Source organism: Rattus norvegicus, chromosome X (assembly GCF_021556685.1).
Source record: "Rattus norvegicus strain SHRSP/BbbUtx chromosome X, alternate assembly SHRSP_T2T, whole genome shotgun sequence".
NCBI classification, from domain to species: domain Eukaryota; kingdom Metazoa; phylum Chordata; class Mammalia; order Rodentia; family Muridae; genus Rattus; species Rattus norvegicus.
Window position 1 is genome coordinate 115,374,642 of NC_141554.1, and position 27,961 is coordinate 115,402,602.

Here is a 27,961-nt window from a genome sequence, read left to right on the forward strand (position 1 = left end):
CAGGACGGCACCTAATGGAAGGCAGTTCCGTTTTTGCTCTTCTTATAATGTTCTTTTCCCTATAGAGTTGGACATGCATACACATGTTGTTTGGGGGAATTTGCAGCACATCCGATGAAAGCATAATTCCCAACTAACAGTCAAATCCTTTTCTTTGGAGCTACCCAGAACACACCTACCCTCTCTTCCATATGACAGCCCTTCAGAGACTCGAAGACAGTGTATGACTCTCCTGTGAGCTAAGAGCACTGGCTGAGTCAGACAGACTCGAGTGACAAGCCCAGCTTCACTCCCTCTCAGCTGTAAGAACCAAGGTAAGCTACTGCATTTTAATTTCTCTCGACTTCTGTTCTGTAGCTGATTTACAAAATGGGGGCAACTCCTCCACTTTATTTGTATTTTGTGCAATAAACCAGTGTAATGTATGTAAAATGTTTAGCAGAGTGCCTGGCATAGCCAGAACTTAGTAAATGCTAGCCATTCTCCACCAATTCATTTAAAAAGAACCGGGTGGGCATTTCAAGTGTCGAAGCTGATGGAGGACAAAATTGTGTGTGTGTGTGTGTGTGTGTGTGTGTGTGTGTGTGTGTGTGTGTGTGTGTTTCTCTCCTGATTGATGGGGGAAGGTAGAGTATCCCAAACTAAAGGTTGATTTTTAAGCTTCTCTGTTTTCAGGTAACTGGGTATGTGTTCACTAACTAGAACTGGGTGCGATATTGTTGGGAATCCGGAGGTAGGCTTATTTTCAACATCTGGGAAGCTATTTGTTGACATATTGAACAGTCTCTTGTTTATTCTTATTTCCCCAAGCAGCTAGCCATGCAGTTCCCCCAAACTCAATTACCTCTTGCAAGGCAGCAGGAGTTCGACATCTCCTAGCTGTATTGATCAGTGCAGACTGGGTGGGACATGAGGGATCTGAGAGATGTTAAGCAGTAATTTCTGGACTTTCCTGCCTTAGGAGGCCCTCCTTTTCTGTGATCCTAGAGACTTTTTAATAAAGCAGAAGCCTATGCCCCAATGGGCTGAGCGTGCAAGAACCCTCTCTCATTAAGCTTCCTGGAGGCAAACTGATGAAAATTGTCACAGTGGACCAGAACATGAAACCCTGGAGTGGCCAGGATGGTTTTCTAGCTTTAGCTTTTTGCATACACTGGGCATTTTGCTAGCAATCTCATGATATAAACTCAGAATGCCATTGCAAGTAGAGAAAGTTTGGAAGGAGACACACCCAATTCTGAGCAGACAGAGCAGTGGGACTTGTGGGGAAGCAGGGTGGAGTAGTCTTAGGACTTTTATCTGGACTGAGATTTCACGTTTTTAATCCTAGGGAAAAATTCCTAGATGACTTGCATATTAAACACAGATAAAAAGAAGTATTTTTAAAAATATAAACCAAGGAAAACGGAATATTAGCAAGCCACCCGAGATATGATTTTAAAGGTCACTTTGGAAGGGGAAGGCCCAAGTGGTGCAACTATTAAGCTTGTTGGGGGAGAAAGGTTGCTTGTGAGGGAATTTTGGGGGATCCCTAGGGAGTACATGCAGAGAACTGGGAAGGGCTAGACATAGACCCTAGGGAATCAGTCATGTTTAAAAATGGAAATTAATTTTTGTTTCTTCGCAAATGAATATAATGGAACGACTTTAGAAAATGAGAAACTATAGGTACAAAAAAATGAAAATGTAAATACCATGTAATCCTGCTATTCAAGAGAGTCTGTTCACTGTTAATATTCAGATATGCTCTTCTAGACTAACTTTTGGGAGGGGGAATATAATTATAATTTCATAAAGTATTATTAAAATATGTACATTTAAAAACAATTGAGGTTTTCTTCTTTTGAGAAACTGTCATTTTTAGAGATGGCCTCCAGTTTTCAGCCCTCCCAACTCAGCCTTCTGAGTTCTGGGATGACAAAAATGTACAATCCCACACAGTGCAGAAGTAGGCACATTTATTTTATTGTGAAAGGATCTTATAATTAAGTTCACATTAGATTTTAATTCTTAGTAGGTATGTTAGGGGCTGCTAAATTGTACCCTGACTCATTTAGTCATTAAGCAACTGTATTCTAACATCAGGTACGGAGTTTATTTCCAACATTTTGTTCTAAAAAAACAACTGAACTGTGTAGCTGGGTGACATTTGGAATGGCGGCGAGCATCTCTGTGCTTTTAGGTTCTCATCTGTATAATGGAGCTGGTAATAGCACCTGCCTCATAAAGAAGCTTTATTAGATGAAATCATATAAGTAAAATGTTTATTACAGTACCTGACTCAGTAATTGTTAACTTCAATCAGTAGGTGTAGTAGTAATAGTAACAGTGGTTTTAATGAAGCCATTATTAAAATAATGGGTTTTCCTTTCAAATATTATTATTATTATTATTATTATTATTATTATTATTGGTGTGTGTTTTTCTAGTGTAAATACAGGAATATATGTTTCCATGGAGCACATATGGAGGTCTGAGGATAACTTTTGAAGTTGATTCTTTCGCTCTATCTTGGGTTCTGGGGATTAAGCTCAAGCCATCAGTCCCGTGTCATATGTGTTTGTCTAACCTTTCTTGCAAACCTTAGAATGGGTTTTCTATGGCTGTTTTTCTGTTTTTTTCTCATCCAGGGGAGACTGATTAGAAACTTTGTTTTTGAGCAGTGAACTCTAGTCTGGCAGAACTATGCTTTTTTTTTTTTTTTTTTTGGTTTTGTTACTTCTTTGATTACTGACAAAATTTCTGATAGTAGCAACTTAAGAGGACTACTCACAGTTCCAGATATCAGCATGTGGAAGACATGGTGGCTGGGCATCACTAGCCACAGAATGCAGGGTGGGCCTTCCTAACATCTGGATGAATCAGGAAATAGAGAACAAGACTAGAAAGACAGCAGAGCTCAACCCCAAAGCCCAGCGTCCTATATCCACCAGTCTTATCCTAAATATTCATAATCTTCTAAAACAGTCTCACCACCAGCCAGTGACCAGGTATTCAAACCCACAAACTTGTGGAGAAACATTTCATATTTAAACCACAACACCCGTGGAAGCTCAACCTTACTATTAGCAAACTTGAGAGATAAAAGCCTCTAGCTCAAAGGGTAATTCTATAGAGCAAATGATGTAGGACTTCTGAAACCCTTAGCACAATTTTTGACATCTGAGAAGACTGTTCAAGGGAAGGTATTACTATGACTGCTACTACTGTCACCATGGCTGCTACTAAAATTTAACCACTTGTGGCAAGAAAGTTTCTTTGCTTGGTGGGGTGGAGATCCAGCAGCTTGTACTTTGACTATTTCTAATCAGGGATTGTGAGCAGAAAATGATTTCAGAAGCAAATTGATCAGGACTCAAACTCATGTTTTCCGATTAAAACTAGCTCAGTGACCTTGGTCATAGGAACTTTTTCAAACTTGTTTCCTTATTTGTAAAAATAAGAATGGCATCTGTGCCTGCTTTCCACATGTTGCGGGGAAGCCTGAATAATATGATGTGTATCTAATACTTAGTCCACAGGCTCATTTACTCTCTGCTGCTTATTCTGAGTTCTGTTCGTTGATAATTTTTAAACGACTCTGACAACAAATTCTTAGATCATAAACCCAAGCTCCTTGAAGTTTATCTGAAGGCTTTGAGTATCTAGAGGGTAATGGCCAATTCTGACCCCAGAGTCAATGGACACTTAAGTGATATCAATCTAAAAGTCTGGAGTGGGCCTGGGTGTGTGTCCCTGTAAGTAGTGTGCTTGGGTAACAAGTACATGGCCCTGGGTTGCGTCCTCAGTATTGAAAAAATAAAAGAGAGAGGGGGAGAGAAGCAGAGGCAGAGGGGAGGGAGGGAGGGAGAACTCTGGTAACCGTTCTGTACTTCCACTGTGACATCGTGCCTTCCTTCTAGAATACAGGCTTCACCTTTGTTTATACCTCACTGGGTATGCTCAAGTCTGACATTCTTGTCATCTGTTTGAAACCTAACTAGCCTAACTTTGCAGAATGGACACTGGCCACCAGATTTCTCTCTGTCATTGTCACTGGGGCATAATGAATTTTGAAAGTGCTCATGACTATGGCTTGGCTATTAAGGTATTTACTCCCCAGTCTCCCTCCACTCAGTCTTCCCACCCTGCTTTACCCATGAATCTCCTTGAGTTTCACGGATGTTACTTCTCTGGATCCTCAGTCCCAGTCCTTACCTCTAACACTGAGCCAATACTTCTTGGTCTGGCCAGCTGCCTTGCCTAGGATCCAGAGTAGCTGTGCCTGGCTGGTTGCAGAGAGCATGCACGTTTCATTTGCAGAGTGAAGTCACTGTCTGGTTCGTCTTTTTAGTTGTGATGGTCTCTTCTCTTTGGGGTAGCCAGAGGCGGGCATAGTGGTGTGAAGCTGGTGGTATTATTGGAGGCAAGGGGCAAAGGAGTGGGGCTGCAGAGGCCAAGAGCTAAAGTGGAGCTTCTGGAGGGCTGGCAAGGGAAAGGCGGCCAGAGGCAAATGTCAGAGCCTATATAGAGGCAGGAATCTGGGACCTGAGAGCCAGAGCATGCACTAGCAAGTCAAGAGCATTGGGCCGGGTGGGCGGGCCAGCAGGCTGGCTGGCGGGCAAGAAGGGGGGTGTGGCAGGGGAGAGCTAAGGGAGATTGCAGAGAACAGCTGCTAGTCTTGGGCCTTGCTGTAGTGAACTGGCACAGGGTATAAGTCAATTGGTCAGACCAAAAGAGCTACAGTGGAAAGGACATTATGACTCTTTTCTGTCACTGGTAAGGTAAGATCTTTCCGAGTTGTGACTCGTGGAAAATTGTGCTAGGCACAGGGATTAATTGGCGGTGAAAGGTGGAATTGCAGGGTTTTTTTTTTTTTGCCTCATCTTTCTCATGGCATGAATCATTATTAGGGTATCTGAAGTGTTAGCAGGACTCTAGTATTTCTTTTATGATGCTTTACCTTAGAGTTTCCTAGTCAATGGGATTGAAGATGGGAAGAAGTGAATCATTACAGTAGGGAGTAGGGGGTTGAAGAATGGGACAGGCCTGAGAATCTCTCAAACCACACAGAAATGATCAAGTTTCTATGAGTCTTCACTCTCCCAGCTATAAGAGGGAGGATTGCCAAGAATCCCTGAGGGCTTACTGTGTAGATCAGATGATACAAGGCAGGTAAAGTGCCTAGCAGAGCTACCAGCGAGTGCATGCTCAAGTAATGCTTGCTGTTGGCACTTCTGCTCTTAGTGTTCCAGATGTTACGGAGGGACAAAGCCTCAAGGTTGATGCTTTCTTTGACATTGCCCCAAAGTAGCCAGTCTTCCTTTTTTAGGGCCATGATCAGGCTACAGGGACACATTAATTTTATATGACGTGTCTACATGTGCCAGAGCATCCCTTTTGTGGCTGCTTTTGGAAACAGGTCAGTGAGGTGAGGCTATGGGAGTGACCATCCCCCTCTCAGGTCAACAGTGGAACTTAAAATTTCTGCGTACTGTAGAATAAGCTGCCAGTAATCTCTAGGCTAGGATGTCAGACAAACAAGTACATGCAACATCAGGGATACCAAAAGACCAAGTAACCCCAAGGAAGGGGTGAAGAGGAAAAAGATATAGTACTACCATTAGAGTGTTTCTTTTTTAGCTGCAACTCTTGTTAATCTTAGAAATCTGGTACAACGGGCATAATAATACTACTTAAGGTCCAATTAGAAGCAGGCCTGCAATATCACATCACAGGCTGTTTAAATTTCTGTACAGTTAAAGTTCTCTGTCATCCACTCACCCACTACGTAAGCAATAAATAGGATTGTAGCAGTGGCTGGTATTAATTATGATAATGATGACAATATTAAGCAAGGCTTTACTTTGTGGAATGCTATTCTTAGTCACTGATCAGCTACATGTGCTACTTTTCCTGAGAAAGTCATTAACAGGTAAAATCTAGGAACTAGTAAAAACATTCCTAGTAAAATCTGGGTTAAACCATTGGTAGGATTCAATGACCATTAGGAACTAATAATTGTCATGGAGTAAAGAGCTCTTTGATCCCTGTCTACTGCTACCAGTACCTAGGTTGACTTGACTTTGAACATAGGCAAAGAACCTGAACTTCTGTACTTGGCCAGAAGGTGGTGCTGCTGACTCATTTGAGACAGCTTCCCTGGTCTGGAGCCTGCTATTGACATTTATAAACATTGACGCTGTGCTGTGTAACTGGGTACAGGTTAGTTTAAAAAAGGGACAGAGTTTGGAGGAATAGTTGCTTCAGATTTGGGGATATCTGTTGCTAGATAGTTTCTTCAAGTTGATAGACCCACCTTCAAAGTCATATATATGACAACTCCTAAATGCAGGCCTCTATGACTCATTGGAATATATTTCTGAAATTGGCTTTTGACCTTTAAACTTTTCTCCTGTTTACAGATTTCATTGATTTGTGGGTTTCATCAGCGCCTCTGATGTCAACACAATAAAGTCCGAAACGCTGCCTTGTAGCCATGGCAGATATGTCAATACCATTGCATTCATTACGATTCAACAACATGATGAAAGAGGAAAGTGGTGACCCTCAAAACAGGGGGGCAACTTTCCCTAGACCAATGACGGAGACCAGAGCAGAGGTTCAAATCCTGCATTCACAGTTGCAGTTGCCTACTGTCTCAACTTCAACCTCAGATCCTGAAGGGACATCTACACAGCTGACGACATCGCCAGCCTTTGACAGTCTGTCTACACCTCTCATGGGAGCGTCACACTCTGGGACAGTGTCCCCACCACTGATGTCAGCCTCAGACTCTGGGACACTGTCCCCATTGCTAATGACAGCCTCAGATTCAGGAACACTGTCCCCACTTCTAATGCCAGTCTCAGACTCTGGGACACTGTCTCCACTGCTAATGCCAACCTCAGATTCTGGAACACTGTCCCCATTGTTGTCTACTTCAGACTATGGGTTAATGTCTCCAGGGATGATGACAATTCCTGACTTTGGGACAATGTCAACATCACTAATGGCAGCCCCAGATTCGGCAGAGATGTCACCACTGGCGATGCCAGTTCCATCCGCTGGAGTGATGTCTGCACCTATAATGAGCACTTCACCTTCTGAGGCATCGTTAATGCTAGGGTCAGATCCTGGTGAGATGTCACCACTCCTGATTCCAGATATGAACCCTGGAGTGACATCCACACCACCAATGACAGCTCCAGGCTCAGAAGCAATGTCCCCATTGCAAATTACCGATGAGGACACAGAAGCAATGTCCAAAGTGTTAATGACTGCCCTAGCTTCTGGAGAGATATCATCCCTGTTGATGTCAGGCACAGACTCTGAAGTGATATCATCCCTGATAATGTCAGCCCTAGCCTCTGGAGAAACATCGACCCAGCCAACAAACCCTCAAGACTCTGAAGGGATACCTTCTGTGCTCATGCCAGGCTCGGACTCTGGAGTCATGTCTTCACTGCCTATGCCAGCTTCTGGCTCTGGAGCAATGCCTGCACCACTTCTGTCCATCCCAGATGCTGGAGAAATCACATTACCAAAGCCGGTCCCAGATGCTGAGGCAATGTCCCCACTGTTAATGACAGCCCTCACCTCTACAGTGATGCCCAGTCAACTGATGTCAGCATCTGGTTCTGGAGTGATGTCCCCAGATGTAACACAAAATATCAACTCTGAGGTAATGACTGCTCCACCATTAAGAGTTGCAGCCAGTGGATTGATGTCCACACTACCCACAAGAACTTCTGATACAGAGGCAGCACCCATCCAGCTAATGAGAGTCCCTGCCTCAGGAAATATGTCTACATCACAAAAGACGGTTCCAGTCTCTGGATCAATGTCCACTCCACTGATGGCTGTCTCAAGCCCTGTAGCAATGTTCACAGAAGAAATGTCGAACACAACCTCTGGTATGATGTCTACACATTTAACAATGCCCCAAACATCTGGAATGATGCCTATAGGTTTTATGAAGGCCACAGCAAATGGAGCTGTCTCTGCACAGCAAATGAGAGGTTCAGCTTCTGGGATGATGCCCACACAGCCAGTTATAGCTACAGCCTCTGAAATAATGTCCGTGTCACAATCAACAGTCCCAACCTCTGGGTCAGTGTCCACACAGAAAACTCGAGCTCCTGTCTCTGGACCAATGTCTACAACCCAAATAAGAACCACAGCCTCAGGATTGACATCTACACCACAAATGAAAGCCACAGCCTCTGGAACAATGTCTATCCCACTAATGACAGCCAAAACCTCTGGATCAGCATCCACACTGTTAATGAGAGACACAGCCTCAGGAGTGATATCCGTGCCACAGATGAGAGCTCCAAGCTCTGGATCATTGTCCAAGCCACTAATGACATCCAAAGCTTCTGGAATGTTCATGCAGCAAATGACAACTGCAGCTTTTGGAGCAACGCCTACATCACTAATAAGAGACACAGCTTCTGGAGGTCTGTCTATGCCACAGATGACAGATCCAGCCTCAGGAGGCATGTCCACACTGCTAACGAGAGCCACAGCTTCGGGAGCAACGTCTACATCACAGATGACAGCCACCACCTCTGGAGGCATGTCCATGCTTCAAACAAGACTCTCAGGTCCTGGAGCAACAGCCACATCACTAATGAGAGCCACAGCCTCTGAGATGATACCTAGTCAGCCAGTGAACATGCAAGACTCTGGAGGGGTGGCCATACCACTCATGAGACCTGTTGCCTTGGGAGGGATGCAAATGAGATCCCAGGGCTCTGGAACAATGTCCACACCCCTCTTGAGAGCCTCAGACTCATCAGAGATGTCTACATTGCTCACAAAAGCCCCATCCTCTGGGGAGCGGCCTCTGCTACTAATGAGACCTGCAGCATCTGGGGAGATAGTTCCACCTCCTAGAACCCCAGTTTATGGGACGATATCTGCTCCACACATGACAACCACAGCCTCAGGAGTGATGACGATGTCTCCTATGAAGGCTTCTGTCCCTGCATCAGAGTCGACAGCTCTCCAGAGATCCACAGATTCAGGAGGGATGTCCACACCACTGATGAGAACAGCAGTTTCTAGAACAAAGCCTATCCCACAAATGATGACCACAGCTTGTGGAGACGTGTGTCCGTGCCCAGTGCGAGCTGCAGCCACTGCAGGGATCTCTCCATCACCAGTCAGACCATTAGCTTCTTCGACCGTGTCTACACCACTTAGGAGACCCTCTGATGGAGCTGGGACCGCAGAGTTAGAGAGAGTTCTAGGCCCTGGAATTATGTCCTCTGCACAATTGGCAGCTATGACCTCAGGAGAGATGTCCAAGCCACTGATGAGGGCTTCAGCCCCTGGAACCACACCCATGCCTTTGATGTCCCCCATGACTTCTGGAGAGATGTCTATGCCACTAATGAAAACCATGCCTTCTGGGACAATGTCAACTCTACAAACCAAAGTCATGAGCTCTAGAGCTACATCTTTACCACAGCCAATAAATGCAGCTTCTGGGGGAATAGCTAATCCCCCACTGAGAGCCCCAGCCTCTGGAGCAGTGTCTACACCACTTATGAGAGTCTCGGGTTCAGGAATGATGCCCATGCCTCTACTGAGGGCTACAGCCTCAGGAGGAATATCTGTGCCACAAGTGACAGCTCCAAGCTCTGGAGATGTGTCCTCACCACTATTGAGGGCCCCGACACCTGGAATAATGTCCACACCACAAACAGCCTTTGGAATGACACCCGCTCTGAATATCAAAGTCACAGACTCAGGAGAGGCATCTACCTCTCACACCAGAGTAACAGCCCCTGGATACAAGAGCACACCACACACAACAAGCACAGTCCCTGAAGTGAAGACGCCACCACCAAAGGAAGTGCCGTCCTTTGGTATGTTGACCCCGGCACTCTGTTACCTCTTAGAAGAGCAAGAAGCAGCCCGGGGCTCATCCTCGGTGGAGGAAGATGAAGAGGAGATTGATGAGGAGAAACAAATGAAGGGTTTTTTAGATGATTCTGAGAAAATGGCATTTCTAGTGTCGCTTCATCTGGGGGCAGCAGAGAGATGGTCCATCTTGCAGATGGAAGTAGGAAACCCCGTATCCAGTGAAAATAAAGCTTTCTTGAGAAGATCACAGGGCTTATATGACTCCCTGTCTGAGATAGACATCCTAAGTGCTGTTCTTTGCCATCCCAAGCAGGGCAAAAAGTCAGTAAGGCAGTATGCCACTGACTTCCTGCTGCTGGCCCGACATTTGTCTTGGTCTGATGCCATTCTACGGACCAGGTTTCTGGAAGGACTCTCAGAAGCTGTTACCACCAAAATGGGCCGTATCTTCCTGAAGGTGGCCGGCAGCCTGAAGGAGCTGATAGATAGGTCTCTGTACACCGAGTGCCAGCTGGCAGAAGAGAAGGATTCCTCAGGCAATGCAAGCCAAGTTGTGCCAACAGCCTGTAAGCGAAACAACGAGGAGGCCATGGAGAATGAACTGGGCTGTCAGCAGCAGACTGAGGAGGTAATCGGGGACAGTATGCTCATGGTTTCTGAGTAGAAAAATGAGGAAGTAGTGATGAGGGATTAGCACCCATAGTTTTTCAAGTACAGTTAAGGAAGAGGCACAAAGGAGGTACTGAGTTCCTAGACCATAGGAGTCCAACATAGAATTCTACCAGTAAGTATGGGTATAAAGTTATTTTGCTTCTATTAGCCACTTTCAGAAACAATGTCTGGTTTAGGATACTGAAGGGGCTTCAGATCATAAGGAAACAGTAGACTCAATCTCAACTCTATTTATTGCAAATCCAGGAGATGGGGGGGGAGGGAGGGAGGGAGAGAGAGAGAGAGAGAGAGAGAGAGAGAGAGAGAGAGAGAGAGAGTTCTTTTATGGACTGAGTTCTATTTATACACACATGTGTTGTAGACACGAGTCACTTGGAAACTTTATTAACTTAGCACTTGGCCACACTTTTTACACATCTGATAAATTACCCAGTTCTTTGACGTGGTCACTTACTGAACTTATTCAGATACAATGCCTTTTGTCCTAGGAAGTGTGGTTCTTATTTATGCCTTTCCCCCCTTTCTCACAGCACCAGCATGTTCCCAAACGCTGTTACTACTTGAAAGAACATGGAGACCCCCAGGAAAGTCTTCATGACCACCTTCGACAGAGTGCAGGCCTTCCGAAGGCCCCTACCAACAAGTAGTACTCCTTGGAATCTTATGTGGTTTCTGACTTGGCTGCTAACTTGAGGACTGGTTCCTGGACCCATTCCATTCAACATAAAACGTGTTGCCTTCACCCTTCAGCCTTCCCCTCCAGGCACATCCCACTTTATCTCCCTTTTGGTTGCCTTGACATTTTTTCACCTACATGCCTGTGACCTGCCCTGACAATCAGTGTGAACTTTAAGAGTGTGTGGTGTATGAGCTTCTGAACTCCCATCATTGTCATTAAGACCAGTTCCAATTCTTGGTCCAGGGAGAAGTCTAGGCAGGAGAAATCATGTCCTACCTCAAAACACCTTAGAGTGTCTTGCCATATGTCATCAGGCAAACTTGAGGAAACCCTGGTACTATTACACCTGGCAGGGAAGCCTATAAAGAGAGAGATACCCACTCCTATACCATCCTTTCAGCCAGTAGACTTGCCCTTATATGTCCCAGTTCATAGTATCTAAATGGGTCTCCAGGGCCTTTGCCCTGTTTATAGTCTCAATCCTAAACCATTTGTTTTGACCCATGATATTAATAGTAGTGATAGTAATGGCTAACAATGTGGTGTTGTTGGTACTTGCCATGTGATTGTTGGTAATGTGCCATGTGACAGGTACTGGGTTAAACCTTTGACAAACACCATCTCACTACAGCGTTATAGTAACCTAACTTGTTCTTGTGTTGTTAGCTTCTGATCTCTTGATCTGTTGCTTATGGCCCTTGTTCATCAGTGTGGAATCTCTAGCTATGACCTCTGGGTGATCCCCTCAGTTGTTAATTACCCTTGCTCCCCTTGGCTGTTGTGCTTCATGGCCAACACTCTTCATAAGGGCCTTGGTGTCTAAACAGGTGTAGGTAGTTAGAACATAATATGAACAGTGTTTGCCTACAGGTGGTGGGTTATGGGTATTTTTTTATTTTCTTTTTACTGTTCTCTGTACTTTCCAGATTCACCACAGTAAGCATGTATTACATTTGTAATCATAAAAATAAAGGTTATTTGTGGAAAATGAATTAATTGTAGCCGTTAGAATTTTATTTATTCAGTTCTTTAATATTTTTAACCTTTGTTTTTTGTGTGTGTGGAGGGGAAAGGGGGATACACTGTGTGTGTGTGTGTGTGTGTGTGTGTGTGTGTGTGTGTGTGTGTGTGTTTGTGTGGTCAAGAAGATAATTTTTGGGAGACAGTTCTCTTTTTCTACCATGTAGATGCTGGGTATCAGACTCAGGCTTGAGATACATGTTCTTGCCTTCTGAGCTATTTTTTAAACTCTTGAGTTCTTTCCACATAAAGTGTTGGCCACCATTTGGGTGATAGTTAAGACCTTTATTCATATTCAAATTCTACCCAAATTAAGGTGGGAGAGAAACAACAAGCAAGAACACATTTAAAAAGAGACAGATACAATAGCTTGAGGACAAGAAACAGGTAAATGGGAAAATTGATATAAGTAGGACCAATTTATTTGTTCAATAATAATCTGTGTGATATTCAAAGATATTTTAGAAGTAGAAGGAATGATAAAATTTGAAACATTTTATAATGCTAGGTTGGTGACAGTTTGGAGGCAGGTTAGAAGGGGTCAGAGGCAGCTGGGTCCCCTGGGTCCCCTAGGAGATTGGTTAGCTGAATGATCTGTTATGGTGGACGTAACACCACAGACAGAACTCAAAGCCTCTCTGAGTCTGCTGCTCCATTACCCTAAACATTGGATCTAATTCCAGGAAGAGGGAAATTATTCTTAGGAAAAGCAAAGACTGGCAAACACTTTGGCAGCCCCACCCCCACCCCCGTACGTGAGAATCTGGCTCTGGGGTTGCCTCAATTACTATTGCTGTTGTCACAAGGCAAAAAAAGGGCATAGTAAGTTGGGCAATACAAACTCCAGGCAGGGAACCAACCAGCCACAGGGGACCCAGCTTTCACTCTTTTCTTTGCCGCATCTGTCTCAGCCCAGATCCAAGTGGGTGCAGATATTCATGTTCATCCCAGAGTTGCTTTTATCTCAGGAAAGCAAGCAAAAAAAACCTACTGAAAGAGAAATATATGCTACAGAAGTCACAACTCATGCCTGTAAAATGCATAAAGTATGGAAAATGTCTTCAAAATGAAACTCATTTTCTTATGGCCACGAGAATGGACAGCAAAGGCAATTCTTCAGTTCTCTCCCCCAGGCACTCATCTTCCTTTTGCTTACTCTCTCTAGAGATAAATGGAACTGATGAAGGCTAATCACACTCTGTCAGAGTTTGGTCCCTTGTCCACCCACCCTAATAGCTATATTTAGAAACATTTTGTGAGAGCTAGGCTATCATGTACCCAAGTACTTGGGACCATTTTGTCAGCTGAAAAAGAGGTGGCTTATGTTTTCCCACTCACCACTAACCCATGGATAAAAATAAGGTCCCATAACCAAGAAGCACTCCAACATTATCAACCCCTGCCATTACCTGTGTGTTATAGAACTTCCGTTCCTTGAGAAATTTCTGAAGTTCTTTGGGGCATGATACCAATAGAATTACATTGCTTGTTGTTCTTTGACTGATAAGTTGACTGCCTTGTGGAGGTCACCTGGCTATATGAGCATGTAGGGTATCTACTTTTGACTCCACTTCAGCTGCAGAAGGGAAAACAAAAGCCTACTGGAGCTAGGGATCTGGATTCTGGGGTACAGCAATGAGGGGGGTTAAACAGTGTTGGCTTCCTGTTACCATTTGGATCTGAAATGACCCTTAAATATGGGCTCCTATGTTGAAAACATTGTCAGCAGCTGGTAGTACCATTTTGGGAGGTATTGGAAACTTTAGAGGTAGGACTATATAGCAGGAAGTAAGTCAGTAGAAACTCTATCTCACTTTGAATGCTACTAGTCTGTCTCTGCTTCTTGGGTATCATGAGTTGAACAAATTGGCTCTACCACATCCTTCTGTCATGTTTCATGTCATTTTTATCTAGTGATCTGTCTTAGTTTGGGTTTTAGTGCTGTGAAGAGACCATGGCAACTCTTATAAAGGACAACATTTAATTGGGGCTAAATCAGAGGTTTAATCCTTTATCATTATGGACACATGGCAGTGTTCAGGCAAGCATGGCACTGGAGGAGCTGAGCGTTCTACATTTTGTCTTGAAGGCAGCTGGAAGAGGACTTACTTCCAGGAAGCTAAAAGGAAAGTCTCAAAGCCCACCCCACAGTGACACACTTCCTCCAAAAAGGCCACACCTACTCCAACAAGGTTATACCACTTAAATAGTACCACTTCCTGGGCCAAGAATATTCAAACCACCACAGGCTCAGTGGACTGAATCTTCTGAAACCATGAGCCAAAATAAATCTTGGTTCATTTTGAGTTACTTATGTGAAGTGCTTTATGATGACAATGAAAAGTCTAACACAGTGTCTTTGGACAGTTTTGGCTTTATGTGTTTGTGAAGAAACAACCATCAACTTTGAGAATCAGGTGGCCATACTGATCCTATTTTGTAGGCTAGGAACATTAGGCACAGAAAAGTTAACTAGCCTGTCTCAGTCACTTTCTATTGTTGTGAAGAGAAATCATGACTTCAGCAACTCTTACAAAGGAAATCATTTAGCTGGGGTTGGCTTATAGTTTCAGATGTTTAGTCCATTATCACCTTAGAGGAGAGCATGGCATCACACAGGCAGACATGGTGCTGGTGAAATAGCTGAGAGTTCTTCATCTTGATCTTCAGGGAGCGGGCAGAGACACTGGGACTAGTTGGGCTTTTGAAACTTCAAAGCTGACCTCCCTCCTATGACACACTTCCTCCAGCAAGGGCACACCTCCTTGGTCCAAAGCCACTGAGCAAAGAAAGTCCCAAAGGGCTGGGATTTGAATTTGTGAAATCTGTCCCCAGATCCCTTTGCAAACGAACTACTATACATACAGCTGTTTTATTTTTAGCCAGATGGTTCCTCTGAGGACTCACTGAACAAGTTTGGTGCTGAACATCAGCCAATATTGGAAGATTATAATAATAGAAGTCTGAATAAAAGTAATCCTGCTGCCCCCTTTCCCCTAACATGCATCTAGATAGGAATTGTTTTCTCCATTTGGGGAACATCTGCAATAGTCAAGGGAACAGAATCAGTCATCAGGGAATGAAATTAGCCCCAGGAGTTTGTGTGCAGTCTGGTGTGGCCTCAGAGTAAGGAGCCACAAGTCTGAGCTATGAGCTACAAAGGAAGGTAAAATATCCCTCCAGGCACCTTCTTATTGGCCAGAAGTAAGTCTTGGGCTCAGGAATCTGCATGTAGAAGAGATTTTGATGGTTATGCAAAGTGCTGACTTTTCTTGGCATTTTCACTTTTCCCCCATGAAAAGGGACAGGCACACAAATAAGGAAAAAAAAACATTATGAATTATTTAGACACCCTGCTTTCTACTACCACCCTTTGCCTATGTATAGCTGTTTTGGCTCTCACATTGGAGGAGAAGACATGAAAAAGTCCCTAGATTCCATTTTAGCAAGGAGATAAGAGATGGTTTATAACTTAGGATGTTTTTTCCTGATAAAAATTCAAAGTCATGCTGAACAAACTGGGGGGAACCACAGTGGAGCTTGAATTAAGAAAAGAAAATCTGTAGGGGCAGCTCCCAGAAGCAGGGCCATAACCGCATTTTCATAAGTTCTCAGTCCCTTCTAGGGCCAGTGTGGCACAATGAGGAGAGAGTTTGGCTGACTGACCAGACATAGTTATTTACACAACAACCAGGAGAAAACGGTGACCTTCTATTTCTACACACATGGCTCTACTAGCCATCATAAGCCCGAAGGAAACAAAGATGTTTTACCCTTTGAGAAAACATGAGGACCGGGCTGGGGAGAAGGTTCAGAAGGGAAAGTGCTTACTGTATAAACTTGGTGACCTGAGTTTGAGTCCTAGAAACCACAGTGGAAAGAGAGAATCAACTCTCATTAATTGTCTCTTGACCTCCACACATGCACAATGGCCTGCGCTTGTGTGCTTGCTTACATCCACATACCCCAATAAAACTTTGAAAACACAGACTGCTACGTGCATTGGTGTATAGTGTTGAAGCACAGGCTATGCTAGTCTTCTCTGCATAGTTTTCGTTTTAGTGCCTTGCCACCAAAATGCATGAAACAGACATTCTCTAACAAATATTTGGACTATTCACTATTTATATCAAAGGTGCAACCTGGAAGATCTGGGAAGAGTTGAGAAGAAAAAGTCCCAGCCTAGGACACCTTTTGTGAAAAATTTCGTTGTCTTGTCACTGCAAGTTACTGTAGAATGGACAGACTCACTCTCCCATTGTTTACCAGAATAAACTTTTTTAAACAATAGTTGCATTGAGGTATAATTAAGATACCACACATCACCCATTTGGTGTATGCGTCCCTCATTTGCTAGTCCCTTTTGTCTCTGGAACCCACTCACTCATTTTCTGTCTCGATATGTTTACCTATTGTGGACAATGTATGTCAGTGAAACTCTATTAGATTGCTTGTGACTGGCTTCCTTCATTGAGTTTAATGTTTTCAGGTTTTCCTCTGTGTTGCAATCAGTATCAGTGCTCCTTAGTGACATAATAGCTCATTGTATGCATATACTATATATTTTTTATGAATCTATTAGTTAATGCATGTATCACACACTCTTCACCCTAGCCTCAACTGGTCTATTGTCCTTTCAGAATCAGAAGAAAAGGTTAAGGAAGGCAGATTCTCCCTCACTGTCTCAGACTGGCCACAACTTTCTCACAGTTCTTATTCATAATGCAGTCATGGTTGCTTACAAAGGTGAGTGCAAGCTTGCATGGAGGGGTTTGCTGCACAGCCAGAAGTTCTATTCTACGTGAGAATTTCCAGGGTCATTCTTTTGTGTATTGTTCTTTCTCTCATTAAAATTTGTCGTTATTCTCTTACGTATTCCTCTTTCTCTCGTTAAAACTTAAAATAAGCTAAACAAATGGTTTATTGTTGGGGTAGTAATTCATTGACTCTTTCCTTTTCTGGCATTACTCAAGCTTTTCATATCCTGTTCCCAGAAAGTTGACCTAGAGAGAAAACATGGGAGCAGGAGGCCTAGAATAAGTGGGATGGGAGTAAAACAGAACGAGAGGCGGGGTTCTACTCTTTAGTATACCAGTGTCAAGCTGTGTGATCTTGAGGAAATTACTTAGCTGTTCTGAGCCTCAGTTAACTTACATTTATCATTATTAGATTCTCATTAGGCAGTCAATCCAGGTGTCACACCTATGTCTGTTGAAACTTGCTTTGGGTATCTGGTGGGGTCCAAGTGGCCTGGAAAGAGTACTACTGGAGCCCTGGTCCAGTCAGAGCCATTGCTAGAGGGCAGCATTGTATCAGTCATTATACTAATGAAGCTGCCTGGGGTGCGGTCAGCTCAGAATGCTTTAATTGAAAACTAGTTTCTTCCTCTTCCACAAATGACATTCTTGCAAAGGGAAAGTAATTTCTGAAGGACTGCAGAACAACCAGGGAAAGAAAGAGTTTCTGGATCCCTGCAAATTTCATTGATCATTAACAATTTGAGAAAGAATAAAGGAAAACTGCTTCTTTGCATCTGCTCTCCCTCAGATACAGTTGCACAACTATCTTTTCCTCTTTGAAAAAAAAAATCCCACCAATACCACCAGGAAAATGTCCAGAAGTTTGATTCTGATTCACAGACAATCAGGACATTTATTTCTAGGCACTTTCTTCAATGACTTATGTTTATGGCAAATAAAAAGCAAATATTTAAGAAATAGGTTTGTTATAAAGAATAATTTCTGTCTCTGACTCTGTTGCCTGCCTTTGGGAGCCCTTTCCCATTAATGGGCTGTGTCTTCTAGCCTCATTAAGAGAAGATATGCTTAATCTTACTGCAACTTGCTATGCCAGGACTAGTTGACATTCAAGGGAGGCCTCTCATTTTTTGAAGATAAAAAGAAGGTGAGGTGGATGGAGAGAGGTAATGTGGGAGAGAAGGACTGGGAGGAGAGAGTAGAAAGCTTCTATCAGAATGTAGGGTAAATAATAAATAAATTAAAAAGTAGGAAGAAAGAAAGAAAGGAAAGGGAGAAAGAAAGGAAGGAAGAAATAAAGAAGACAAGAAAGAATAATTCAGAAGTTCTCTGTTAAATCTTTTGATTGTTTGACACATTGCAAAATGGCTAAAATTCTATATGTAGGTGTGACATTCACCACCTTGGCCTGGGACAGAATGTATATGGCTATGAAGTCTGTATGACCCATGTAGCTCTGGTTTGATGTTCTTCAGCTATTGCAGTTCTCCAGTCCCACTGAAAACATGCTCCTCTTCAAGCTTGAATATGCACACACTTATTACAAAGCAAGGCAGGGCTGCCTCACATGGGATGTGTGGATAAAGACAGGTCTCAGTGCTGGTCAAAGAAAAGAATGAACTATGCACTCTGATTGCAACTGTTGGCAAAGGGACACACATACACACACACACACACACACACACACAAACATACACACACACACACTGCCATTCACACACATACTTTAATTACTGGTAGTGGCTGCTTAGAGTATTATTGAAAAGGATTCTCCAGAAAATGATTCCAATGGGTAGGAACTGCTGGAAAGATTTAGTTGCTTTCAAGCTTGGGGTGCCTTGGTTCCTGATTTTTCAAATTTACAATGGGGTGATATATGTTCAGTAGAAACTGTACTTTAAATTTTAAAATTTGATCTTAAATTTAAATTTATAAATGTTCCAGCTAACAGGGTGTGCAATAGTGGTGCTGAGCAGTGGTACCCATGTACACGATCATGAGGGGACAGAACTCTGTAGTGGACTGCGTTACTCAATTCTAATGCTTGCTTGTTCTATTAATGTATTTTTCTACCTACAATGTTATTCACCTTTGGAATTATTAACACCTGCTAAGAACAGAGGAATGGCTATACAAGTGGATAAAATTGCCATCCTTCAAGTAGAACCATATAAATGACTTTACTGTAATCATTCATGATGAATTGAATAATTTGACTTGCTACTGATAATCATTAAGAAAGATACTGTAGAAAAGTAGGTTATCATTGAAAGCAAAGTGGGACATCACATAGACTATCTAGGTTATTGCTGACACAAGGGTGGCATGCCTCTCTTTATCAAAATATCCTAGAACGAGGAACTTGAATACCACTAGTAATCTTTGTCCTTCCTTTCCTCCATTCTCTACCTTTCTGCATAGTTGATAGGGAATCTGGTTCCTGGGTCTGCAATGTCCAGTATGATAACCACCAGTTACAGGTAGGTATTGAGCACTTTAAATGTGGCCAGTACAAATTGTGATATACTTGTTGTTAAGTAGAAAAATGAAATAGGCCAAGTGGAAAAACAATGAGATGTAAACCACTTCATTAATTTAGAAAATATCGATTACATGGTGAAAAAGTAAATTACGAGGTGCATTGTGCTAAGTAAAGTATATTGTTAAAATTGATTTCACATGTTTCTTTCTGAATGTGGCCTTTAGAAACTTTGAAATTACATACTTGGCTCACAGTGTATTTCTGTTGACTGTGCTAGTCAACAGCTTTCTAACTCAGAGATGCTGGGGAAAGATTGATTAGGTTCTCTTACAACAAAGCACAAAAAGGGAGAGAAAGCTAAGTGAAATGCTCATTTTTAGAACATTCCTAGATAGTTTGAGGGGGAGGGTCATATGAACACATGACATCTCCTGCTGGGACATAATATTGAAGTGGGCAGAGAGAAAATTCCCAGAAGAATGGAGGGAGTTGCTGGATGAATAAGGCAGTAGGTGCCCTTCAATCTGTAATAGTTCTAAATGCCTTTTTAAAAAACCCCTAGGCTCCCACAGCCAATTATTCAGCAAGTTCCACCTCTTTCCATTCTTAATGTATCTATTACTCTGTAAATTCAGAGGCTGTCAACTCAGCTAGTGTGGAGACTGCCACTTGTAAAAGAATTTTAAATAAGCATAAAATACAGCCCAGTGACTAGTTCTCCTCTTAAAAAAGCCATTTGTAAAAAGGTCAGAATCACAACCTAGTCATGCCAAAATTCATGCGTGCAATCAATGCTAAATCCCATTGCTTTTTTGGGAACAAACACTTTTTACCAGAGTCACGGTGATACTGATGTTACAAAACAAGTCTGTTGTACCAATCCTTTAACCTGTAACGTATTATTGTAGAGATTGAACAGTGCTTAAAAAATGGCAATTTCCTTTACAATGTCCCTAGTTTCATGGACCTGTTTGCTTAATACTCCCAGAAGGTGTCAATCTTCTTTGCATGAGGATTCTAATGAATTGAGTCAGGTCTGGAGAGTGAGCTCTATGTTTAAGCTGGGTGATAACAAGCAGAGAGAGGTGGGGGGGGGAGAGGTTAGGAAGAGAAGAGGAGAGAGGAAGAAAAGGAGGAGGAGGAGAAGGGAGGACAGGTATAAGAAGGGGCAGGCAGAGAGAAGGAGTGGTCCTGACACAACTGTCTTAGGTAACAGATGCAGTGACACACACAAATGCACATACAGTTTTCATCTTAGGAAGGATGACAAGAAGTCTGAAAATGCATTGCGGATACTACAGGCACTGCACCAACCATGTCTGTAAAATTGTTACTTAATAAAATAGTTCTTTTCCCCCTCATTCCTATGGTAGTCCAGTGTGGTGTTCTATTGATAGGAACCAAAGGGGTCAGTAAGTCCCTGACTGGGCGACTGCTTCTTTATAAATATTATATTTTAAGAAATACAGGAAGTTGTCTAGTAAAGGTTATGCCACAATTGCAACAGAGTGCATTTTTTCAAGCTGTTAGCTATTGTAGCCCACAGTGTTCATAGCTGAGTAAGGCTCATTGATGTAATAGTGGGATGGATGTTCTGAGGGCAAACAAGTGCTTTCTGATTGGATTGAAAGCTCACTCCATAGGAACTCACGTCTTATAGTGTAAACCTGGCCAAGAAGTCATGGTTCGGGAGCTAATAGTCCCTTGGGGAGAATTGACTACTATTAATTTGCTTAAATAGACACAGTATCGAACTACCTTCTAAACATTTATTATACCTATGAACAAGTATAGCTCTCCGACTTTATCAGTGGATGGCAATTAACATACACATTCACACATTCACACACACATACACACAAAACACACCACCAGTCAGTCAGCCAGACACATACATGTTCAAAATGAAGAGAATAAATGATATTGGAGTGCTTGACCTTAAACCACTGCTCAGGTAACATTGTGGAAGACAGACAGGGCAAAAAAGACCATCAGAGTTAGAGGTTGGGTGAACCGTTTTGAAATGGCCTTTGGGTATGACAGAACCGTGAGACTTAGGAACTCACAGCAGCAGTGATTGTCCACAGAAGATCTGCAAGAGATCAAGCCTGTCACTTTTTCATAATGGATGGTGGAGGGGCTCACAAGGTTGTTTAAGCTTCAGTGGATGGCCTTAAACACATGTGTGCATCGACAGAACTATCTGGTGTGTTATTAGTGAAGAATATGATGTTTATATGGGGAACATGAAGTTGGGGGATTGGAATGAGTAGAAAGGGTGGAGTTCGGGTGGATATGATAAAATACATTAAAATGTACTTTTAAAAGACAGGATAAGTGGAAATTTCTTCTCTCTTCTACAAACTCGTAGATTTTGTGAGGTCACACACAAAACGTAGCATAGTGTGTATCTCTGTGTCATAGAGAAGGTGCTTAAAACCAGGTGAACAGTTCAAATCTTCAATCTTCACTTTTAATTATTACGCCATCTTCCTTTTTACATGAAAATCATTCTCAGAAGACAGATGGACCAATGGAAACCAACCTCCACAAACTTGATTTACCAGGGTAATTAACTCTAGCCAGCTGTCACAATGTAAAAGAACCACGAAAGCCGTGTCCCCTTAACCCAGATATTAGGTTTTGCAAATGTGGTTCAGGTTCCGGTGTTCCGAAGGATGGTAACAATATCCAGAGCTGCCTTTTGCAGTTTGGATCATTATCTTCTCCTTCCAATTGTTCTTTTCCTGATATTTTCTACTTCTCATTTAGAATGCACTAACTGCTCCTGTCCTTTAAGAAACGCCTTTGCACGTTATTTTCATCTTATATCCTAGCAGCCACGGGGATAAAGAGACAGATAGAGAGCTTCATCAAATACATAGAAGATTCCCACCTTGTGGAAGCAACTAGCTTACTGCTCAATTTTCTTTTAAAAATAAAACAAAGAGAGTCCTCTGCACCCAAATCCCTGGGAGGGAGAGCTAAACTTTCAGAGAGGCAGACAAGCCTGGGAAACCAGAATAGACTGCTCTCTGCACACACATCTCGGACGCCAGAGGAAAACACCAAAGGCCATCTGGAACCCTGGTGCACTGAAGCTCCCAGAAGGGACGGCACAGGTCTTCCTGGTTGCTGCCGCCACAGAGAGCCTGTGGGCAGCACCCCGCGAGCAAACTTGAGCTTCGGAACCACAGGTAAGACCAACTTGTCTGTTGCAAGAAGGCTGCCTGGTGAAATCGGGACACAGGCCCACAGGAACAGCTTAAGACCTGTAGAGAGGAAAAACTACACGCCCGAAAGCAGAACACTCTGTCCCCATAACTGACTGAAAGAAAACAGGAAAACAGGTCTACAGCACTCCTGACACACAGGCTTATAGGACAGTCTAGCCACTGTCAGAAATAGCAGAACAAAGTAACACTAGAGATAATCTGATGGCGAGAGGCAAGCGCAGGAACACAAGCAACAGAAACCAAGACTACATGGCATCATCGGAGCCCAATTCTCCCACCAAAACAAACATGGAATATCCAAACACACCAGAAAAGCAAGATCTAGTTTCAAAATCATATTTGATCATGATGCTGGAGGACTTCAAGAAAAACGTGAAGAACTCCCTTAGGGAAACACAGGAAAACATTAATAAACAAGTAGAAGCCTACAGAGAGGAATCGCAAAAATCCCTGAAAGAATTCCAGGAAAACACAATCAAACAGTTGAAGGAATTAAAAATGGAAATAGAAGCAATCAAGAAAGAACACATGGAAACAACCCTGGATATAGAAAACCAAAAGAAGAGACAAGGAGCTGTAGATACAAGCTTCACCAACAGAATACAAGAGATGGAAGAGAGAATCTCAGGAGCAGAAGATTCCATAGAAATCATTGACTCAACTGTCAAAGATAATGTAAAGCGGAAAAAGCTACTGGTCCAAAACATACAGGAAATCCAGGATTCAATGAGAAGATCAAACCTAAGGATAATAGGTATAGAAGAGAGTGAAGACTCCCAGCTCAAAGGACCAGTAAATATCTTCAACAAAATCATACAAGAAAACTTCCCTAACCTAAAAAAAGAGATACCCATAGACATACAAGAAGCCTACAGAACTCCAAATAGATTGGACCAGAAAAGAAACACCTCCTGTCACATAATTGTCAAAACACCAAACGCACAAAATAAAGAAAGAATATTAAAAGCAGTAAGGGAAAAAGGTCAAGTAACATATAAAGGCAGACCTATCAGAATCACACCAGACTTCTCGCCAGAAACTATGAAGGCCAGAAGATCCTGGACTGATGTCATACAGACCCTAAGAGAACACAAATGCCAGCCCAGGTTACTGTATCCTGCAAAACTCTCAATTAACATAGATGGAGAAACCAAGATATTCCATGACAAAACCAAATTTACACAATATCTTTCTACAAATCCAGCACTACAAAGGATAATAAATGGTAAAGCCCAACATAAGGAGGCAAGCTATACCCTAGAAGAAGCAAGAAACTAATCGTCTTGGCAACAAAACAAAGAGAGTGAAAGCACACAAACATAACCTCACATCCAAATATGAATATAACGGGAAGCAATAATCACTATTCCTTAATATCTCTCAACATCAATGGCCTCAACTCCCCAATAAAAAGACATAGATTAACAAACTGGATACGCAACGAGGACCCTGCATTCTGCTGCCTACAGGAAACACACCTCAGAGACAAAGACAGACACTACCTCAGAGTGAAAGGCTGGAAAAAAACTTTACAAGCAAATGGTCAGAAGAAGCAAGCTGGAGTAGCCATTCTAATATCAAATAAAATCAATTTCCAACTAAAAGTCATCAAAAAAGATAAGGAAGGACACTTCATATTCATCAAAGGAAAAATCCACCAAGATGAACTCTCAATCCTAAATATCTATGCCCCAAATACAAGGGCACCTACATACGTAAAAGAAACCTTACTAAAGCTCAAAACACACATTGCACCTCACACAATAATAGTGGGAGATTTCAACACCCCACTCTCATCAATGGACAGATCATGGAAACAGAAATTAAACAGTGATGTCGACAGACTAAGAGAAGTCATGAGCCAAATGGACTTAACGGATATTTATAGAACATTCTATCCTAAAGCAAAAGGATATACCTTCTTCTCAGCTCCTCATGGTACTTTCTCCAAAATTGACCATATAATTGGTCAAAAAACGGGCCTCAACAGGTACAGAAAGATAGAAATAATACCATGCGTGCTATCGGACCACCATGGCCTAAAACTGGCCTTTAATAACAATAAGGGAAGAATGCCCACATATACGTGGAAATTGAACAATGCTCTACTCAATGATAACCTGGTCAAGGAAGAAATAAAGAAAGAAATTAAAAACTTTTTAGAATTTAATGAAAATGAAGGTACAACATACCCAAACTTATGGGACACAATGAAAGCTGTGCTAAGAGGAAAACTCATAGCGCTGAGTGCCTGCAGAAAGAAACAGGAAAGAGCATATGTCAGCAGCTTGACAGCACACCTAAAAGCTCTAGAACAAAAAGAAGCAAATACACCCAGGAGGAGTAGGAGGCAGGAAATAATCAAACTCAGAGCTGAAATCAACCAAGTAGAAACAAAAAGGACCATAGAAAGAATCAACAGAACCAAAAGTTGGTTCTTTGAGAAAATCAACAAGATAGATAAACCCTTAGCCAGACTAACGAGAGGACACAGAGAGTGTGTCCAAATTAACAAAATCAGAAATGAAAAGGGAGACATAACTACAGATTCAGAGGAAATTCAAAAAATCATCAGATCTTACTATAAAAACCTATATTCAACAAAACTTGAAAATCTTCAGGAAATGGACAATTTCCTAGACAGATACCAGGTATCGAAGTTAAATCAGGAACAGATAAACCAGTTAAACAACCCCATAACTCCTAAGGAAATAGAAGCAGTCATTAAAGGTCTCCCAACCAAAAAGAGCCCAGGCCCAGAGGGGTTTAGTGCAGAATTCTATCAGACCTTCATAGAAGACCTCATACCAATACTATCCAAACTATTCCACAAAATTGAAACAGATGGAGCACTACCGAATTCCTTCTACGAAGCCACAATTACTCTTATACCTAAACCACACAAAGACCCAACAAAGAAAGAGAACTTCAGACCAATTTCCCTTATGAATATCGACGCAAAAATACTCAATAAAATTCTGGCAAACCGAATCCAAGAGCACATCAAAACAATCATCCACCATGATCAAGTAGGCTTCATCCCAGGCATGCAGGGATGGTTTAATATACGGAAAACCATCAACGTGATCCATTATATAAACAAACTGAAAGGACAGAACCACATGATCATTTCATTAGATGCTGAGAAAGCATTTGACAAAATTCAACACCCCTTCATGATAAAAGTCCTGGAAAGAATAGGAATTCAAGGCCCATACCTAAACATAGTAAAAGCCATATACAGCAAACCAGTTGCTAACATTAAACTAAATGGAGAGAAACTTGAAGCAATCCCACTAAAATCAGGGACTAGAGAAGGCTGCCCACTCTCTCCCTACTTATTCAATATAGTTCTTGAAGTTCTAGCCAGAGCAATCAGACAACAAAAGGAGGTCAAGGGGATAGAGATCGGAAAAGAAGAAGTCAAAATATCACTATTTGCAGATGACATGATAGTATATTTAAGTGATCCCAAAAGTTCCACCAGAGAACTACTAAAGCTGATAAACAACTTCAGCAAAGTGGCTGGGTATAAAATTAACCCAAATAAATCAGTTGCCTTCCTCTATACAAAAGAGAAACAAGCCGAGAAAGAAATTAGGGAAACGACACCCTTCATAATAGACCCAAATAATATAAAGTACCTCGGTGTGACTTTAACCAAGCAAGTAAAAGATCTGTACAATAAGAACTTCAAGACACTGAGGAAAGAAATTGAAGAAGACCTCAGAAGATGGAAAGATCTCCCATGCTCATGGATTGGCAGGATTAATATAGTAAAAATGGCCATTTTACCAAAAGCAATCTACAGATTCAATGCAATCCCCATCAAAATACCAATCCAATTCTTCAAAGAGTTAGACAGAACAATTTGCAAATTCATCTGGAATAACAAAAAACCCAGGATAGCTAAAGCTATCCTCAACAATAAAAGGACTTCAGGGGGAATCACTATCCCTGAACTCAAGCAGTATTACAGAGCAATAGTGATAAAAACTGCATGGTATTGGTACAGAGACAGACAGATAGACCAATGGAATAGAATTGAAGACCCAGAAATGAACCCACACACCTATGGTCACTTGATTTTTGACAAAGGAGCCAAAACCATCAAATGGAAAAAAGATAGCATTTTCAGCAAATGGTGCTGGTTCAACTGGAGAGCAACATGTAGAAGAATGCAGATCGATCCATGCTTATCACCCTGTACAAAGCTTAAGTCCAAGTGGATCAAGGACCTCCACATCAAACCAGACACACTCAAACTAATAGAAGAAAAACGAGGGAAGCATCTGGAACACATGGGCACTGGAAAAAAATTTCCTGAACAAAACACCAATGGCTTACGCTCTAAGATCAAGAATGGACAAATGGGATCTCATAAAACTGCAAAGCTTCTGTAAGGCAAAGGACACTGTAGTTAGGACAAACGGCAACCAACAGATTGGGAAAAGATCTTTACCAATCCTACAACAGATAGAGGCCTTATATCCAAAATATACAAAGAACTCAAGAAGGTAGACCGCAGGGAAACAAATAACCCTATTAAAAATGGGGTTCAGAGCTAAACAAAGAATTCACAGCTGAGGAATGCCAAATGGCTGAGAAACACCTAAAGAAATGTTCAACATCTTTAGTCATAAGGGAAATGCATATCAAAAAAACCCTGATATTTCACCTCACACCAGTGAGAATGGCTAAGATCAAAAACTCAGGGGACAACAGATGCTGGCGAGGATGTGGAGAAAGAGGAACACTCCTCCATTGTTGGTGGGATTGCAGACTGGTACAACCATTCTGGAAATCAGTCTGGAGGTTCCTCAGAAAATTGGACATTGAACTGCCTGAGGATCCAGCTATACCTCTCTTGGGCATATACCCAAAAGATGCCTCAACATATAAAAGAGACACGTGCTCCACTATGTTCATTGCAGACTTATTTATAATAGCCAGAAACTGGAAACAACCCAGATGCCCTTCAACAGAGGAATGGATACAGAAAATGTGGTACATCTACACAGTGGAATATTACTCAGCTATCAAAAACAACGAGTTTATGAAATTCGTAGGCAAATGGTTGGAACTGGAAAATATCATCCTGAGTGAGCTAACCCAATCACAGAAAGACATACATGGTATGCACTCATTGATAAGTGGCTATTAGCCCAAATGCTTGTATTACCCTAGATGCCTAGAGCAAACGAAACTCAAGACGGATGATCAAAATGTGAATGCTTCACTCCTTCTTTAAATGAGGAAA

At 42.2% G+C, this 27,961-nt stretch overlaps 1 protein-coding gene across 3 annotated transcripts in view; it reads left to right on the forward strand.

The window, feature by feature from the left end:
* The window catches only part of Rtl9 (retrotransposon Gag like 9), a 46,349-nt gene extending 34,151 nt beyond the window's left edge, over positions 1–12,198 (forward strand). Inside the window, 3 exon segments of one of the 3 annotated variants that reach the window (NM_001427818.1) lie at positions 169–314; positions 6,405–10,483; positions 11,058–12,198. In NM_001427818.1, the coding sequence (NP_001414747.1) occupies positions 6,479–10,483; positions 11,058–11,174 (4,122 nt within the window). In that variant the 5' untranslated portion in view covers positions 169–314; positions 6,405–6,478 and the 3' untranslated portion in view covers positions 11,175–12,198. 3 annotated transcript variants of the gene reach the window in all.
* The last annotated feature ends 15,763 nt before the right edge of the window (positions 12,199–27,961 follow it).